Source organism: Rutilus rutilus, assembly GCF_951802725.1.
Source record: "Rutilus rutilus genome assembly, chromosome: 3".
In the NCBI taxonomy this organism is placed as follows: Eukaryota; Metazoa; Chordata; class Actinopteri; order Cypriniformes; family Leuciscidae; genus Rutilus; species Rutilus rutilus.
In genome coordinates this window covers 53,943,798-53,961,827 of record NC_140211.1, presented here as the reverse complement: position 1 = coordinate 53,961,827, position 18,030 = coordinate 53,943,798, and the positions used below count along the sequence as shown (strand labels likewise).

General features: G+C 37.7%; 1 protein-coding gene across 1 annotated transcript in view; it reads left to right on the top strand.

The window, feature by feature from the left end:
* The window catches only part of pkd1l2b (polycystic kidney disease 1 like 2b), a gene marked incomplete at its 5' end in the record, with an annotated part of 32,545 nt that overhangs the window by 10,111 nt on the left and 4,404 nt on the right, over nt 1-18,030 (top strand). The window contains 19 exons of the mRNA XM_084404347.1: nt 506-630; nt 734-854; nt 1,358-1,483; nt 4,470-4,692; nt 4,785-4,975; nt 5,730-5,960; nt 6,768-6,869; nt 6,954-7,132; nt 9,306-9,452; nt 9,532-9,731; nt 10,237-10,472; nt 11,728-12,279; nt 12,365-12,467; nt 13,293-13,430; nt 13,511-13,696; nt 13,974-14,304; nt 15,718-15,851; nt 15,936-16,063; nt 17,839-17,999. Of these exons, the coding sequence (XP_084260473.1) occupies nt 506-630; nt 734-854; nt 1,358-1,483; nt 4,470-4,692; nt 4,785-4,975; nt 5,730-5,960; nt 6,768-6,869; nt 6,954-7,132; nt 9,306-9,452; nt 9,532-9,731; nt 10,237-10,472; nt 11,728-12,279; nt 12,365-12,467; nt 13,293-13,430; nt 13,511-13,696; nt 13,974-14,304; nt 15,718-15,851; nt 15,936-16,063; nt 17,839-17,999 (3,614 nt within the window). The remainder of the gene's footprint in view (nt 1-505; nt 631-733; nt 855-1,357; nt 1,484-4,469; nt 4,693-4,784; nt 4,976-5,729; nt 5,961-6,767; nt 6,870-6,953; nt 7,133-9,305; nt 9,453-9,531; nt 9,732-10,236; nt 10,473-11,727; nt 12,280-12,364; nt 12,468-13,292; nt 13,431-13,510; nt 13,697-13,973; nt 14,305-15,717; nt 15,852-15,935; nt 16,064-17,838; nt 18,000-18,030) is intronic.

Sequence of the window (18,030 nt, the reverse complement as noted above, 5' to 3'; positions counted from 1 at the left end):
GTGAAAGTAAAAGTCTCACACTTTTTCCATCACCATGTCTCTTTAGGGGCTCCATAAAAATTCTACTTTCCTATTATAGCTAATTTAACTTTTGGTTAAATTAAGTTGAGTTGTAAAAAATATCTAAGAAATATCACTTTGATTAGTATATTGTATGGCCTTTATAATAAATCATCTTTTTAACATTTTCTATGAATGTTTGGGAAAATAAATATTTTGGATTAAAATATTAATTTAAATCTAAATTTAAGGTTTGATCCAAAACACTTTGTTGAGAGATAAATTATAAAATTGGCTGTAACAAATTAGAGTTGTTTTATTTTAAAGTTGGTACAAAGTGTAATTTTGTTCAGTGCATGTTAAACTGCATGACAAGGGAGCTTTTTTTTTTTTTTTTTTTGCTAACTAGCAGTTTGTACCAGTTAGGTGTTGACTACCTGCTATCGTGTTCTTAAACGGTTAACTAAGTGAAGAAATCTGCTGATGTATTCTCATTGCCTTTCAGTCTGACATCTATGGTTATTTGGTCAATGCAGTGGACAATGTGCAGACATTCCTGCTAAAAAATAAATTACCTGATCTGGAGCCCGACATTATCAGCACACCTAATGTCAATGTTTACGTCAACAGGTAGGACAATCAGAGTTCAATTAATCACTGTGATCAGTGGGAAAAAACTGAACATTGAAAACATTTTGTGTGAGTTATGATTTATTAATTTTTTTCTGGTTAGGTTATCTCCACCTAACCTCCAGAAAGAGCCTTTCAGCGTCCAGAACAGTCTAGCCAGCTTCAAGCTTCCAACTCTGGGCTCTCATATAATACTGCCTGTAGATGAGCCAGTGGATGTGAAAGTGAGTGTTTTTCATTCACCACAAGCCGTAAAACATATATACATGACTAAATGAGATCATTTATTTATTTGTCCTGCACCAAATGTGATTCATGTGATAATTTATTCAAGTTTGTTGAGGAAACATCAGCAAGTGTAACATTTCTGAATTCATTTCCTTTTAAATCCTCCATTTACCTGTCTTTAAAAAGTTATTAGTTAAAAGTGCAACAAAATATGTCACTATTGCTGATGTACAGCAGACAATTTTAATTTGTTAGTTCAAAAACATTTAGTCAGGAATGATTCAAACTTGCAACCTTTTGAAATGAAATATTCTAATGAGCCACATTGCTTTATTTTCAGGGTTTCCTAGTTGAAATCCTAGAATTGCACCTGTTTGGATCTTTTCTACACTAACATTGATATAATATATGTCTTGGGTGCATTTTATTATATGCTGTACTAATGTTACAGATCCTTTACACAAATAATACAGTACACATACCTGTCCTCTTTTTGCAGATGACACATTTTAACATTGATCCATGGATTGAAGGTCAGCCCATTCATAGTATTGTGGCTGGTTTGTCCCTTTCCAAAACAAACGGCTCTGGCATTCCAGTGGCAAACCTCACTGAGGAGATTGAGGTAAGAAGACGAATGACCTCTTGACAGTAACTGGAACTGGAAAGGTGAAGTGTGTAATTTTATGCACCCCTAGCATCACCAAATGGATTTACAAAAATAAAAAATGGACTTGTAAAAGTAATTTTTGAAACTGCATGGGGAATTAAATGTTCAAATGTTCTCATTCTAAATCCCGCTTTAACCCCGGGTAAAGGAACATTTCAACATTTCGCACCTTTTTTTTAACCTGGGATTATGAAACTGTTTTTGCGGTGCAAAATGGTGCCAAAGCTGTACAGTGTAAAACGATGCTGTATTATGCTGCGTTCCAGACAACTCTGAATTTGGATTTTTCCATGTCCTACTCGAAAATAACATCTGGAATGCCGCTCGAAGTCATATATCTGACTTTTAATCTGACTACTGTTTTAATGGAGGGAGGAAGCAAAATATGAGCGGGTAGCACAAATCATCAGTCCTGCTTGCTGCCTACAGCAAAGAGTAGGGCCCTGTCCCAAATGGCACACTTCATATGCACTTACGGTCTTGTGGACTTACAATGGCTGGCGCGTGCACGTGTCCGTTATGTCCACAAGACCGTAGGGTGTCCCATTTGTCATTTTTGGTTTCAGAAGGGTGCTCGTGATATGTGAAGAAGGTCGATATGCGCCCTCGATGCACACTTTTGCCGAAACACTGAAGCGAGCTCTGCAGCAGATTTCTTCCCGACAGTCAAAGCGACATTACGTCACAAAAGTGCAGACATGTAGGAAGACTGCAAGTGCTTAGTTTGCCATTTGGGACAGGGCCTAGGGCTACCTTGTGTCAAGCGTAAAAACACTTTAACATTAGACTTCAAGTTTATATAATGATACCTTAACTTTTTCTTTAAAAACACGAAGATTCACTCGTTGTGTCATGGCGACATCTTGTGGTCAACTCATTTAAATTGAGATATTCACACATCCAACATAGTCACGAAATCGGCTTAGCAACAGACAACATGTGCCACATATTCACGTTGGACAGTTACAGAAACACTGGCATTTCAGTGTTTGAGGGGGAAAACGGTAAATGGTGACATAAAACGCAACAATTGGAGTGAAGAAACCGTTTAATTTTTTTTTTTACCTTTATAGTACGAAAAGTACATTCAGTATAAACTGGACGGTACAGTCTGCAATATATAATATGTGAACGTGGTTGCGTGCAGCATTTGACCAATCAATGGCACTGACACAGCAAACATGCAAATAAGGGTGCTGTATGTAATTTTTTGGGTTGTGCTAAAGCATAAAAATACCATAATATGTTTGCAGAAATTTAGGAAACATGTTAAGTTCACATACTTGTACTTACAGACAGTTATTTTACTTTGAAATGTGCAATCTTTGTCGAATTGTTGCCAGTTGGTGGAACAGGTGGAATTGTGTTTTGCAGCCATGGAAGCCAGCACACGAACTGGGTCAGAGATCGCAGATTCTACCCGACCTAAAAAGCTTCGGCATCCATCTAAAAATCTCTATGAACGGGAACATATTAAAACACAGATACATTAGCTGATCGACTTAAAGTATAAAGCTTGTAGCTTTCCATTTTCAATTCCACTTGTTCCTGTTATGTGTCCTGAGTCTGAGGAGGAGGGGTGGGGAAACAACTCTCTCCAATATCTTGAATGTGGACTGCAGTAAACATTTAGGGCCAGATTTACTAACAACTTGCGGCAGCTCAAATATTCTTTTGGCATTAAAAAAAAACTACTGTCAGGATTTACTAAAGACTAGTGCTAAAAAGCCATGGACAGGGTTATTTTTGCGGCTGACCTTATTGCATATGCATTTGTAGGAGTTTCCCTTTCAGACACAAAATTTATGGGAGGAGACGATTTAAATGAATCAGGCAAGGTGATTTACTAAGGTTTGTGCTTGTCAATTTACTGGTATTTGCGGCATTATTTAACGCCTCCCAAAAAACATGTCTTAAAACAGAAAACCGGCTGTGTCTGTGTTTTTTAATTTGCGCGTCATTAGTAGACCAACTGCAGAACTTTCCACCACCATCTGCACTTTTTTGGTTTTGCCCTCTCACGCTAATTTGCCCAATTTAATCAATTTGGCCCTTCAAGGGTAACTCTCGCCAAAATTTAACCTAGGCTCTGTTTGTTAATCTACCCGAGCCAAACTTTCGTGTAAAAGCATAATTAGAATGGAAACGCCACTTTTAAGATTGACCGTATTTTCGTTTTAGGTCAAAATGCCTTTTGAATGGGAGTGCGTGGGGCACTTCTATGATAGCATCAAAATCGCTATTTTTAAAACACTAAGAAGGCTCGACATAACATGAAACTGTGCTCGAAGTATCACCAGGGGCTCTACACATGAACTTGAGCATCGACTACATTGTCTGTGTACACAAAGTTTACTAAAAAGAAAGGTTTTGTACGACTCACTTTATCAGTTAGTGTTTCCGGTGGCTGGAGATCGACTACTTTTGACTGAAAAAATTCCAGCCACCGGAAACACTAACTGATAAAGTGAGTCGTACAAAACCTTTCTAAACGAAAAATATGGTCAATCTTAAAAGTGGCGTTTCCATTCTAATTATGCTTTTACACGAAAGTTTGACTCTGGTAGATTAACAAAAAGAGCCTAGGTTCAATTTTGGCGAGAGTTACCCTTTAAACCGCTAGCTATCAATTTACATACTGCACCTTTAACCCAGGGTTTAGAAATGTACAGTATACCCATGAATACCCAGGAGTAATTGATAACCCTGGGTAAATAATGAGCAGTGTTTACCCAGGGTTTAGAACAACCCGATATGAAAATCCCTTTTAAATTTCATTCAAAAGCTGACTTGAGTGGGCATGCTTTTGGACAGGGGAAAGAATTTTAACATCATTACATCAACATTACACTTATAAAAGTTTATATCATCAGAATGTGTAAATAGTCAAGAGATTTTACTGGTGAAAACTGAAAAAAATGTCACTTTGGTCAATCTCCAGATCTTTTTACCAAGGCTGGACACAGCAGTGAACAGCTCAGTTCTAGATCTGAGAAACTTCAGCACTTCGAAGATCAATATATCCACCCCCAACATTACTCTGGTCTTAAAGTTACGTCCCTCTAAAGAGTTAACACTAGTGGTACTGCTGGGTTATCAGAACTATCCTACTGAGGAAAACCATGTGGCCAAAGTTACACTTCCTCAACAAGGAAATTCACAAGGTGAGTCATTTGCTGGAAACAACACAATGGTTTGTTAACAATGGAAGCTGCAACAAACACTTTTTTTTACTTTTTGTAATCTTTTCATACAGACCAAAGGTACACATGGGTACTGGGCCCCAGTGACATGACAATAGACGTGGGCATTTACTTCCTCCTGATACGACCTGTTGTTCCTCCGGGCGTAAAGTCTGTTGATGCATCAGTAACAATTACATCCATTACTGCTCAGTGCATTTTCTGGGAAGGAACCAGATCCAACTGGAGTGACTATGGCTGTAGGGTTAGTGGTGACTTTTTCTTTTTGTGTGCCAATGGTGGTTTCCATCAATGTAAACGTTGCTGACCTCTGACTCTGATTAAGGCCCTGTTTACTCCTGGTATTAAGATGTGTTTTGGTCTATCGGATCACAAGTGGATGACGCTAAATACAGGTTTAAACGGGGTCTAAAATGTTTTGAGCTAGCCAGACGGTATTTAAACTTTTGTCGGCTGGAGACCCTAGTTTGGTTTGAAGACGAAAAACATACCAAGCACAATGTTCTCTCACCATTCCTGATTTCTAACACACACTCACAGCGTTCGGCGTGATCTTGCGGCTGTTAGAGCCGAAACGAAAGCTGATGCTCTCTGTGTGTTTTTCCAGAGTTTCATGCGCGTTCATATGTAAATTGCGCAAGCTTATTTTATCCATTAGATCGAAAGATCTGAAAAAGCCCATACATTTATCAGCCAATAGACCCTCCCCTCGAAGAAATCAGGACAGAAGTGGTTGAAAGTGGACACAAGAGACGGATTAAAACACCAGGTGTAAACGGGAATGTAACTCCCTCGTCTACTTGTGATCCGATCGACCAAAACGCATCCTAATACCAGGTGTAAACAATGCCTAAGTGAAGTTCAAATAAACAATGAATCAATGAAATGTAAATGACGTTTGCTATCAGTCAGTTTGCATCAGTCTATCAGTTAAAGACTAACAAGGCCTTAGCTATCAAAAGTTTAGTTGTGAGATAACACTCTTCTTTATTCTTTAGGTTGGCCCTAAAACGACTGCAGAAGTTACTCAGTGCCTGTGTACCCATTTAACCTTTTTTGGGAACAGTTTCTTTGTCATGCCCAATACGGTTGATCCATCCAAGTCTGCTGAGCTATTTTCCAACTTTGCGAATAACCCAGTGGTGGTGTGCTTTATCGGGTCTATCTTCTTAGCTTACATCCTGACCGCGGCATGGGCACGCAGGAAGGACCTGCAGGACAAAGCCAAGGTCTGTCTAACTTTACTGCATCTATAGCCTCTAGACCCTGACCTAGCCAACCACGAATTCTTTGTTTTAAAGTCATGCTGAAAAATAATTGATCCTATTTATTTACTTTCTTAACCCTTTAAACCCTTATATGATAGTCATAAAATTCTTTTATTTTATTTTATTTTTTTATGGATCAGATTATTGAAATTAAAAAAAAAATCTAAAACAACAACAAATCATATTTTTTTTGTTTCATATTTGATACATCAGGCTTTTATGCCTCAAGTGGAGCTCATCCTCAGATAGGAAAAATAGCACCTTCGTTTTATTCAGAGGCCCATAATAAGCAAAAAATATGCAATTTGGTGCAGTTGCTGATATTTAAGATTAAATTCTGATAGATTTCAATTTAATCAGGTATTTATAACAGTATAGCTACTGTTATTAAGTATGTAGTACTATATATAACTTACATAAAATGCATATACATATTAGTTATCACTCTATATCTCCCAATAATATGTCTTAGTAAGAGGATATTTAAACGCTTAATTTTATGTAGTTTTATGTGAGGACAAAACATATAATGCAATGCCATACAATGATGATTGAGTGATGAACAAATAAACATTCCTCCAGCCTGATGGATCATATTTGATTGAGTTGCGATATATATATATAAATTAACTAAATGAATAACTCTGTAAAGCTGCTATGAAACCATCTGTATTGTAAAAAGCGCTATATAAATAAAGGCGACTTGACATTTTAACATGTTTTTTCTAAAATATGATGTGATGATCTAATAAGATATAATCTTTGAAGGTGAAGATTACTGTGCTAGAGGACAATGATCCCTTCGCTGAGTACCGCTACTTGCTGAAGATCAGCACTGGACATCGCATGGGAGCCTCCACTTCATCGCGGGTTAGCATGTGCTTTTATCGTAAGCACTTCTTCAGGAATTCTGATCATATGTTGTTACAAACCAACTCTGCATTGTCTCTTCAGGTCATAGTGACTCTACAAGGTGCAGAGGGAGAATGTGAGCCCCATCATCTCACTGACCCGGAAAAGCCAGTGTTTGAAAGGGGAGGAGTGGACCTGTTCTTACTGACCACTGCCTTCCCATTGGGAGAGTTGCAGAGCATCAGGCTGTGGCATGACAACTCAGGAGGTCATCCTGCTTGGTAAAATGGTGTTAAAAGAACAGTTCACCTAGTCCTATAGTCATTGTCTACTCACCTTCACTATTTGTCCTAAAGGTGCAGTTACACTATACTTTTCATTCAGGTGACTTCCATTCATACACATGTGAATGCGGTAGAAAAGAAACACAAGCTCAAGCGAAGAAATTTTCGCTGCTTTCCAAAGTTCAAGTTTGTTAAACTCTGCCCTGCGAATTCATATCACGTGAAGACGTGTGACCAATGGAAGACTGATACGCCACACCGTGAACTTTTCTAGCTGAATTAAAAGAACGCAGACTTTAAATAAGCAAGATTGCAGTAAAGTGGAGTAGATTGCATATTGAATAGTGATTTTTAAGACAGAGTGAGATGTCAATTTGCGACCATTGCAGCGTCCATAGAAATTCCGCGTGCTCAAAGTCTAGTGTGATCGCAGCTTAAAATATTACATAAATAAGAATAAATAAAGTAAAGAATAAATAGAAAGTATTTTTTGTCAAAGTGCTAACTATAATGTTAGCAAGACACATAATTGCATGTTAATTGCAATTCAATGAAAATGTATGATAGTTTACATTTATATTAAATGCAATTATCTGAACTTCTTGTGTAATTTCATAATCACTTCTATTGTCTTTGAAATATGGTTAGTGTACTGCACAATTTACTGACAAGCATTTATGATAAACTAAAATTTACTTTAAAGTCCTCATGTAGTCAATAATTGTATCCCTTAAAACTAATCTTTGATCACCAAAATGACATATTTAAACGTTTTTTCATTCATCCTTAAAATAGCTTGAATATAACTCCACACCCTTGCTTCTATGAATATGCAAATTAGCCCCGCCTCCACTCACTCGCACCAGCTCAGAGATCCACTCGTTGACGATCACACGTTGACCTGATTGGTTACAATGTAGTTTGTGACGTCAGAAACACCAGCGATTTCAAACCGCGTCTTTGGTTCACTGCAGTTTTTGAGAAGAAAATACTCAGAAATTGTGTTGACATGAATTTGTACATGGTTTGTCTTAAAGCACATTAAAAACACCACATAGACATATAAACAACATTAAACGCTTGATTTTCACCACAGGGGGACTTTAATTTAATTTCTATTCAAACCTGAATGTCATGTATTTAAATATTTGCAATTACACATTTGTAATGATGCAATTTAGTACATTTAAAATATATGAACACAGCAGTTAAAATAATAATCAAGCACTTTACATGTGATTTCATATGTTAGTGAACACATTAAAATAAGTGTATACTTCTTTAAAGCACAACAATGATTTTAAATGCACCTTAAAGTAAAATTTTTATTTAAAGGGTTAGTTCACCCAAAAATGAAAATTCTGTCAGTAATTACTCACCCTCATGTTGTTCCAACCCCGTAAGACCTTCGTTCATCTTCGGAACACAAATTAAGATATTTTTGATTAAATCTGAGCGCTGGCTCACTCCTCCATAGGCTTCTAAGGGACTGAAACTTGCTGGCCCAGAAAAGTTATTAATGAGATCGTTAATATAGTCCAAGTGACTCCAGTGGCTCAATCTTAAGTTTATAAAGCGACGAGAATACTTTTTGTGCGCAAAAAACAACAAAAATAACGACTTTATTCCACTATTCATTTCCTTCTCTCTGGGCCTCGAGTTGGTTCACGTAGTGTTTTAGCGCAGCGAGTCTGTGTTGTACGTCACACGCATCACACACATGACCAGCGTCGGCCAATAGTGAGCCTACGTGGTGACGTGCAACACAGACGCGTTTCAGTCCCTTAGAAGCCTATGGAGGAGTGAGCCAGCGCTCAGATTTAATCAAAAATATCTTAATTTGTGTTCCGAAGATGAACGAAGGTCTTACGGGGTTGGAACAACATTAGGGTGAGTAATTACTGACAGAATTTTCATTTTGGGTTGAACTAACCCTTTAACATTATTACAAAAAGCATACTTTAAAATTGTTTTTAAAGAGATAATCATGTAAGTAGACTCTCTTTAGGTGCAAGTGGCCTATAATTTTATCAAAACTATATTATCTGCAAGTACAGTTTTTTAAAACATACTTTTAAAATTTAAAGTGCGCTACAAGTGCACATTCAATACAATTAAGTGCACTTCTTTTTCCACCAAGGCTTTTGAAAAATGACTTTATATTTCTCAGGTATGTTAACTCAGTGATGGTTGAAGACCTGCAGACTGAGCAGAAGTGGCACTTCTTGTGCAGCTCGTGGCTGGCTGTTGATATAGATGATTGCACTGTTGAAAGAGTGTTTCCCGTTGCATCAGAGATGGACATGAAAGGCTTCAGGTGAGTTCACTATCTTGCAGCGCAGCTTTTTTAATAAGAATATTTGAAAATGCAACTAAAAGACTTTCCTTTTTTGCAGCAATTTGTTCTTCATGAAGACAACAACAGACTTCTGTGACGGCCACATCTGGTACTCTGTGGTCAGTCGACCGCCCAGCAGTAACTTCACCTGTGTGCAGCGTGTCTCGTGCTGTTTCTCAGTGCTGCTCTGCTCCATGTTGACCAGTATCATGTTCTACGGGATTCCCACAGACCCCTCTGAGCAGACAATGGATATGGGTATGATTCAAAAAGTAACGGTTATACTTAATTTAGTAAGTCCACTTTAGACATTATAAAACTATATATCAGCTTACTTTCATTAATTAGCAACTACATGTCAACTAACTCTCATTGGAGGATTAGTAGCCTGTTAGGTTAGGGTTAGTAGAATAAGTTTACATGTAGTTTCAAAGTTACTTATAGTCAGTAGAATGTCTAAAGTGAACTATCGAAATACTGTTACCGTAACATAATTATATAATAGTCTTACTTGTGTTCAATGGCATGGACATAAACAATTTATTAACTTCTAAATCCAAAGATGAATCCAAAGATTCACTTGTCTTGCCACAATACAGTAATCGTGTCTTTGAATGATGGCAGTTTTTAAAATACTATGTCCTATGATATATGTGAGTAATACAAATAAAAATAAAAAATCATATAAATATTTGAACATTTGATTGACAGCTCTAGTCAAAACTGATGTTTGGTGGGTGTTTGGATTCTTTTTTATCCAAAGGCCCAATTAAACTGACCTGGAGTCAGGTGAAGATTGGCATCCAGAGCTCCTTTATTGTGTTCCCCGTGAACCTACTAATTGTGGGAATCTTCAGACACTCGCGTCCCCGAAAAAAGAAGACAAAGAAACAAAAGGCACATAAGCAGCCTGCGCCTCCTCAGATGGAGAAAGAGATCCCGGATGAGACCTTCTTTCCACATGTTGAGAACAACTTAACAGTAGATTTCCTTATTAATGTAAGTCCTCCATGTTTAATTCATTATGCACATTATTTTTGTATTCAAAAAGTACATCATGTTTCAGCAATAGTGATGGTAACAGATGATATTACTTTGATATACAATATGCCATGTCTACTATATTCGTGTATCTACACCCTTAATAATAAAGGTTCTTTAATGGCATTGATGGTTCCATGAAGAACCTTTAACATCTGGAACCTTTCCATTGCACAAAAGGTTCTTTAGAGTGGAAAAGTTCTTTAGGTTAATAAAATGTTCTTCACACAAAGACTTTTTTTTTCTTTTTAGAACTGTTCACTTAAAGGGGAACATTGGGGAACCAAAAATGGTTATTCTATGACCCTTTTGGAACCTTTATTTTCAAAGTGTACATACTGAATAAAAGTAATTTAAAAAATCATTGACATCAAACCAACATGTGTATACTGTTATTACTTGATGTGTTTATTGCCGCATTATTTTGCCAAAATGTACATATTTTTTGGTTAGACTTTATTACATGTACTTGCCATAGTAATAAAATGTAAAAATGGCATGTAGTTCACCCAAAAATGAAAATTCTGTCAGTAATCACTCACCCTCATGTTGTTCCAACCCCGTAACAGAACACAAATTAAGATATTTTTGATGAAATCTGAGAGCTGGATCACTCCTCCATAGGCTTCTCTGTAATTGAAACTTGCAAACCCAGAAAGTTAGTAAAGACATCATGAAAATAGTCCAAGTGACTACAGTGGCTCAACAACCGACGAGAATACTTTTTGCGCGCAAAAAAACAGCAAAAATAACGACTTTATTGAACTATTTATTTTCGTCTGTGTGGGCCTGAATGAATTCACGTAGTGTAACAGCGCAGCGCTTCTGTGTTGCAGGTCACACGCATCACGCATTGTTTTTTGCGCGCAAAAAGTATTCTCGTCGCTTGATAAACTTATGGTTGAGCCACTGTAGTCACTTGGACTATTTTAACAATGTTTTTAATAACTTTTCTGGGCCGGCAAGTTTCGATCCCATAGAAGCCTATGGAGGAGTGATCCAGCTCTCAGATTTCATCAAAAATATCTTAATTTGTGTTCCGAAGATGAACAAAAGCCTTACGGGGTTTTGGAACAACATGAGGGTGAGTAATTACTGACAGAATTTTCATTTTTGGGTGAACTATCTCTTTAAGAATTATTTCTCAGGACTTAAATGTATAATTACACTGTAACAAGGACACCTTAAAAAAAGTGTAACCGTTTTTCATTAGGACATACAGAGAATCACATACTTGTTTGGAAATGCATTGAGATGCCCCGTCCTGAAGAACCCTGATCAGGCAGACGTCAGCACTTTACTGTCAGAGCTGCAGAACCTCATCGAACAACAGCACTTAATACACAAAAACGAAACCTCCTCCGTTTTCTGGGCCTACAGCCATCATCTGTCCAAACAACTTGAAAACTTGGAGGGAGAAGTGAAGCTGCTGGGGCCTTCAGGCTTCTCTAGGCCTGGGTGCTACAGCCAGGTTTTACTGCAGATCCAGAGCATGAAGAAACTGCTGGAAAGTCTCTGTTCCTCCAGACCCCTCATTGAGCAGCGGACCTGGAGCTTGAGCCCCAAAAAAGACAGCAGCAGATGGAAGGGTCTGCCCTGGTGGTTTGTGTTTGTGGGTTGGCTTCTTGTTGCAGCCACAAGTGTGATATCAGGATACTTTACCATGTTGTATGGACTGAAATATGGAAAGGATCGCTCGATCAGTTGGATAATCACCATTGCGATGTCCTTCACTGAGAGCCTCTTCTTTACCCAGCCCGTAAAAGTAAAGAGCTGCAGTCTAAATGCTATATATTTGTATTGTATTCACAGTTATGTTTGACTATGTTATTGTGCATTTCGTTTGGCAGGTGTTTTGTTTGGCAATTTTCTTTGCATTGGTGGTGAAAAAAATCAATTTTGAGGATGCAGAACTTGTTGACACTTTACATAAGAAAACAACCACTTGCTCAGGTAATTGGAAAATTAGGTATGTGGATCAAATAGCCAATTAATTGTGTTGAATATGCAAATCTTAAAGGGATAGTTCACCCAAAAATGTGAATTCTGTCATTATTTACTTACCCTCATGTCGTTCAAAACCCATAAGACTTTAGTTCATCTTCTAAACACAAATGAAGATCTTTTTGATGAAATCTGAGCTTTCTGTCCCTCCATTGACAGCTACGCAACTACCACTTTGATGCTTCAAAAAGTTCATAAAGAGATCGTAAAACTAATCCATATGAATTGAGTGGTTTAGTCCAAATTTTCTGAAGAGACTTGATCACTTTTTATGATGAACAGATTGAATTAAGGCTTTTATTCACATTTAAACATTGATCAGCGGACATAAAGAGAACGCTTGACGCAAGAGAACAAACCCCTTTCTGAAGCTGCGTAACACGAGAACGAACCTCATTGGTTCTCGCACGTCAAGCGAACATTTTTTGGTCTGTATACCACAACTGATGTGTGAGCTGATGAATGTTTAAATGTGAGTTCAAGACTAAATTCAATCTGTTCATCATATAATGCGATCGAGTCCCTTCAGAAAATTTGTAGATTTCTAAATTTGACAATAGTAATGCAATTAATCTAAAGATGTGGTCAAAAACATTACAATCTGTTCATTCTAACGAATCCTCTTTTAAAGGATATTATTTCCGTAATAATACTCTTTCTAAAAGAATGCACTTGTTTTTCATAGGGGAATGTCTCTCATATTCATTTTAAAGAGCCTAATCAGATCTTTTTTAATCTTTTATTTGTTACATTCAATCACAATCTCTTCAATAGGTCTCAATGGAGTGCGACTTGCTAAGAGGGATTGTACACACAGCTTCTATGAGCCTCCACCTCCCAGTGATATTGAAAAGATTAGGAGAAACATGGTCAAACAGCAGAAAGCACGGGCGCTCATCATGGAGATTTTAGGTAGGAAAAAACAACTGTTCCCTTTCAGCCAATGACTATGTAAAAGAACGGTTTTGCACAGACCTGTATTTCCTTTGCAGTTTTTCTGGGGTTCTTGTGGATGCTGCTCTTGGTGGCATATGGTCAGCGAGATGAAAACGGATTCTACCTCACACAGCACATCCGGCAGAGCTTCAGCTATGGCATTTCAGACAGTATGAACCACAATGATGTGTTCACCTGGGCTAATACTGTACTTCTTAGTAACCTGTTTGGAAAATATCCAGGTAGTTCCATTATCTTGATTTGTCAAGAATATCTCAGTGCACAACAATCGTCTTTAATTTGTATTTAAAGTAGTCCTGGGCCATCAGATCTACTGTATAAGGACTCCTAATAGATTGGTTTCCTTAAAATCTTCTTCCCATTTTATACTATCCAAATAGTAGTGGGAAAAAAACTAAATGTATCAGGAGGATCGCAAGAGCTTTAGTTTAAACCTGTTAAGCTCCAGTAAATATCCACATTATTGACTGATGTGTTTACTTCATTTTCATTTCCAAGGCTTTATAACGGATGGAAACTCAAAACTTGTTGGCGGTGCTCGTCTTCGTCAAGTTAGGGTGACGAGAGACTCTTGCAAGATTGCTAAGTCCATGCGTCACGCTGTTCCCCACTGCAATGCCCCTTACTCTTGGGAAAATGAGGACATGGGCTCTTACGGTCCAGGCTGGGAAGAGTTTAATTTTGTAAATGGCTCTGAGGACACCGTCACAGCTTGGGAGTACCAAAGCCAGTCCACGCTCAAAGCAGTCCCCGTTTGGGGTATGATTGCACTTTATAGAGGAGGAGGCTATGTTATGGACCTCGGTTCTGACCTGCAAAACGCGAGCAGGTGAGTAATCGCATAAATACCACCTCCATTTTAGTTGGACCAAACAGAGAGGCTGCGTCCGAAATCACATACTCTCTTGAGTGGGTACTTGTTTTGAATAAGTAAGTGCTTCACTACCACTAAAAAAGTATGTTCTAGACACTGCCCCGCCAAAAAAAAGTTGCTGTTTGGATTTAAGCAAATGCTTAAGAGTCTATGATTGGATCATTATTGCAGTAATTATTATGTTTCTAGCATGTTATATGTTTGGCAACAGTTCTTCTAACCCTCACTGATGGAGTGTGTAGCTTTTCATTTCTTTAATAACCCTGTAGGAAGACACATCATGGCCATATTCCAGGATGACAATGTCAAGATTCATTAGGCTCAAACTGTGAAAGAATGGTTGTGAGGAGCATGAAGAATCATTTTCACACATGAGTCCAGACCTTAAATTCATTGAAAGTCTTTGGGAAGTCCTACAGAGTTCGACTCTTGCATTGTCATTACAAGATATTGATATTGACCAAAATTGATGCACCTCTTGATGGAAATAAATGTTGAGATGTTATTTCCATCAAGAGGTGCATTCATTTTTGGTCAAGACCTTGAACTGACAATGCAAGAGTCAATCACTCTGTAAAGTCTATTCCAGCACATCCGAAAGAATACATTCGCCATGTTGTCATTATCATGTGACCCACCAGTGTCAGTTATGTCGCTTCACCTCCATTCGTAAATCCTCTCCTGTGGCCTCATGGGATAGTAAAGTGTCCATTATATGCACACTTCAGAATCTCACCGGAAGTAGTAGGTCAATCGAGTACTTTTTGCCCACTCTTTAATGAGTTCTGTGAATTTGGACATACTTCTTTTTTCACATACTGTTTTTCGCCTACTATATAGTAGGGAAGTATGCGATTTTGGATGCAGCCAAGGACTCACTATCAGGTGACTCTCAATGCACACTAAATTAGGATAACAGAAAGTATTATTACAGAAAAATGAAACTTTTACCTTTAAAACCCTGACTTATATTAAAACATGTCAGTGCCTGTTTTGTTTCAAGATGCACACTAGTAATTTTTTTTTCTAAGGCATGTTTATAAAAAGCTACTTAAATGTCCTAATTGAACTAAGCTCTAATCCTGGCTTAATCTAAACCCTGTCTGTGTAACGGTGCCTACATATAATGATGTACTTAAGCCCTACTTGAGTGGGTCTAAAAAGCACTCTAAGGTTTAGCTCATTTTCATTGAGTTGCATAGCATGTATTTACGTGTCTGAAACCATTCCATTCCATTTACACTTAAGTATATTCTTTTAAAGTCTATTATTTACATAATAAATACTCTGTTTAAAAGTATACTTCTCTTTCACAAAGGTTTATTGTATGCATACTATCCTAATGACATGCTTCCCTTCAACCAACAGGAAGCTTCAATATCTATTTGACTCCACCTGGTTGGATGTGTACACAAGGGCGGTTTTTACAGAGTTTACGGTGTACAACGCTAATGTCAACCTGTTCTGCATTGTCACGCTGATTCTGGAAAGCACTGCAGTGGGTGAGGAAAAAGAACAATCATTCCCATTTATATAAAACCATCATGTTTTATTGCAAAGCTGAGCTTACACTTCTTATTTTTCAGGCGCATTTCAGTTTCGCAGCGTGGTGCAGAGTGTGCGTCTCTACCAGTCCACAGGTGGCTTTCAGTCGGTTCTCATGGCGTCTCAGGTCTTTTACTTCCTCTTCATCCTCTACTACATGTATTTGCAGGTCAGCTCTCCGAAAGCATAATTTCATTGAAATTTTAAAGGAATAGTTCACACCAAAAAAAAAAAAAATCTTTCATCATTTGCTCACCCTTGAGTTTTTCCAAACCCATATGACTTTCTTTCCAAATACAGGTTCCAAAAGGGGGTTTTCACTGCAAATGTCATTTAAGAACCATTTTGAGTTAACCAAAGAACCTTTCAGTATTCAGTTCTTAAAATAACTTTTTTTTTCTAAATGTGAAGAACATTTTAATAATCTAAAGAACCTTTTTTTTTCACTATAAAGAACCTTTTGTGCAATGGAAAGGTTCTATGGATGTTAAAGGTTCTTCATGGAACCGTCGTTGCCAATATAGAAGCTTTATTTTGAAGAACACAAGATCAGAATGTTCACGCAGCTCTTTTCAAATATAATGAAAGTGAAGCATGACCAGGGTCTGTCAAGCTCCAAAACTGATAAAAAGAAACCATAAAAGTAGACCTTCTGACTTGTGCACTATATTTCAACTCCTCTTAAGCCATTCATCAGCTTTTCGCAAGGAACAAATTGAAATATTTGGAATGTAGTGCATATGAGCTTTCTTTCCTTTTTTATTATTTTTGGAGCTTGACTGACCATTCATTTTCTTTATATGGAAAATAGTAGCTTGAAGATCATGTCTAAACTTTAGGGGTGTAAAGGTGCATGTATTCGTTCCAAACTGTCACAGTATAGACGTCACGGTTCAGTGCATGCAGTCAGACGACAAATACAGTCAGTCACAGGCGATCCACACTCCAATCCAGAAGGGGGCGCACGTGGTAATGCAACACTGTTTGCTAACAGCCAACACAGGAAAAAGCAGAAGAAAAAGAGATGATCTCTACGCAACAATTCAAAACAAGAGTTCAGGTGGCATGCAAGACCTTGCTAGTAGCCTAGACGCTGAGTTTCAATTCATTTTTGGGACGCGCTCCACAAACTTCACGGAAAGGAAACCGGGATAGCAGAAAGTGGCATCTGTTTGATTTCTTTATTTTACAAAAGCACAATCTTTTGTTTTTATTGTGAGTGTGCACAAATAAAAATAGACCCTTTACAGTTTCGAATGCTGTCTTACACTTATCTGTATGACAATAAACGGCAGAGTATTTTAAGTTGTTTCCGCCGTTTTAATGATTTGTGTCGTGGAAGTCTCACTACTAGTCCATGCAGTGATGAAATATGCGTGTCCTGGAAATGGGAAGTATCTTGTTCCGCTTCTCTCACTTTTTTTCCTTCCGTCTTTCCATCTTTCCGTGAAATAGAAAAAATATTCTATTTATTTTGTACTTTTATAACACGAGATGCTTTTCAGTTTTGTAGCTGATTGTGACCAAATACCTTTTGTTTTTTATCAGCCTTACAAAAAATGCAAGAGTGCATTCTGTTTACTGCTTAGTGCTTAATACACTAAAGGAGGCTGAACTGTACCAACTACTTTAGGGGGGACTAAATGCTTGGTGGATCAAACTGTAATTTGCACATTTCAAAATAAATGAAAAGAAACCTAGCACTGGGGATTTGTTGCTTTTCCCCTGTTGTACCGTAGTAGTATCGAACTGTGTCACCAAAACTGATCTACGTACCAAACCGTGACTTAAGTGTACCATTACACCCCTACTAAACATCTCCTTCCATTGTTTTACAGAATAAAGAAGTACTTAAGTAAATAATGATAGAAATCGAACTTTTGGGTGAACCGTTCCTTAAACTGCAATGCTCATATTAAACCATTCACATTTGTGGTTGAACAGGGAAAGCTGTTGAAGCGGCAGAAATGGGCATACTTCAAAAACAAGTGGAATCTGTTAGACCTGGCTATCATCATTTTAAGTTGGAGTTCATTATCAGTGTTCATCAAGAGAACAGTGCAGGGAGACCAAGACATTGAATACTACCAGAAACACAAAGATCAGTAAGTAGATCTTTTCTTTTCTTTCTAATGT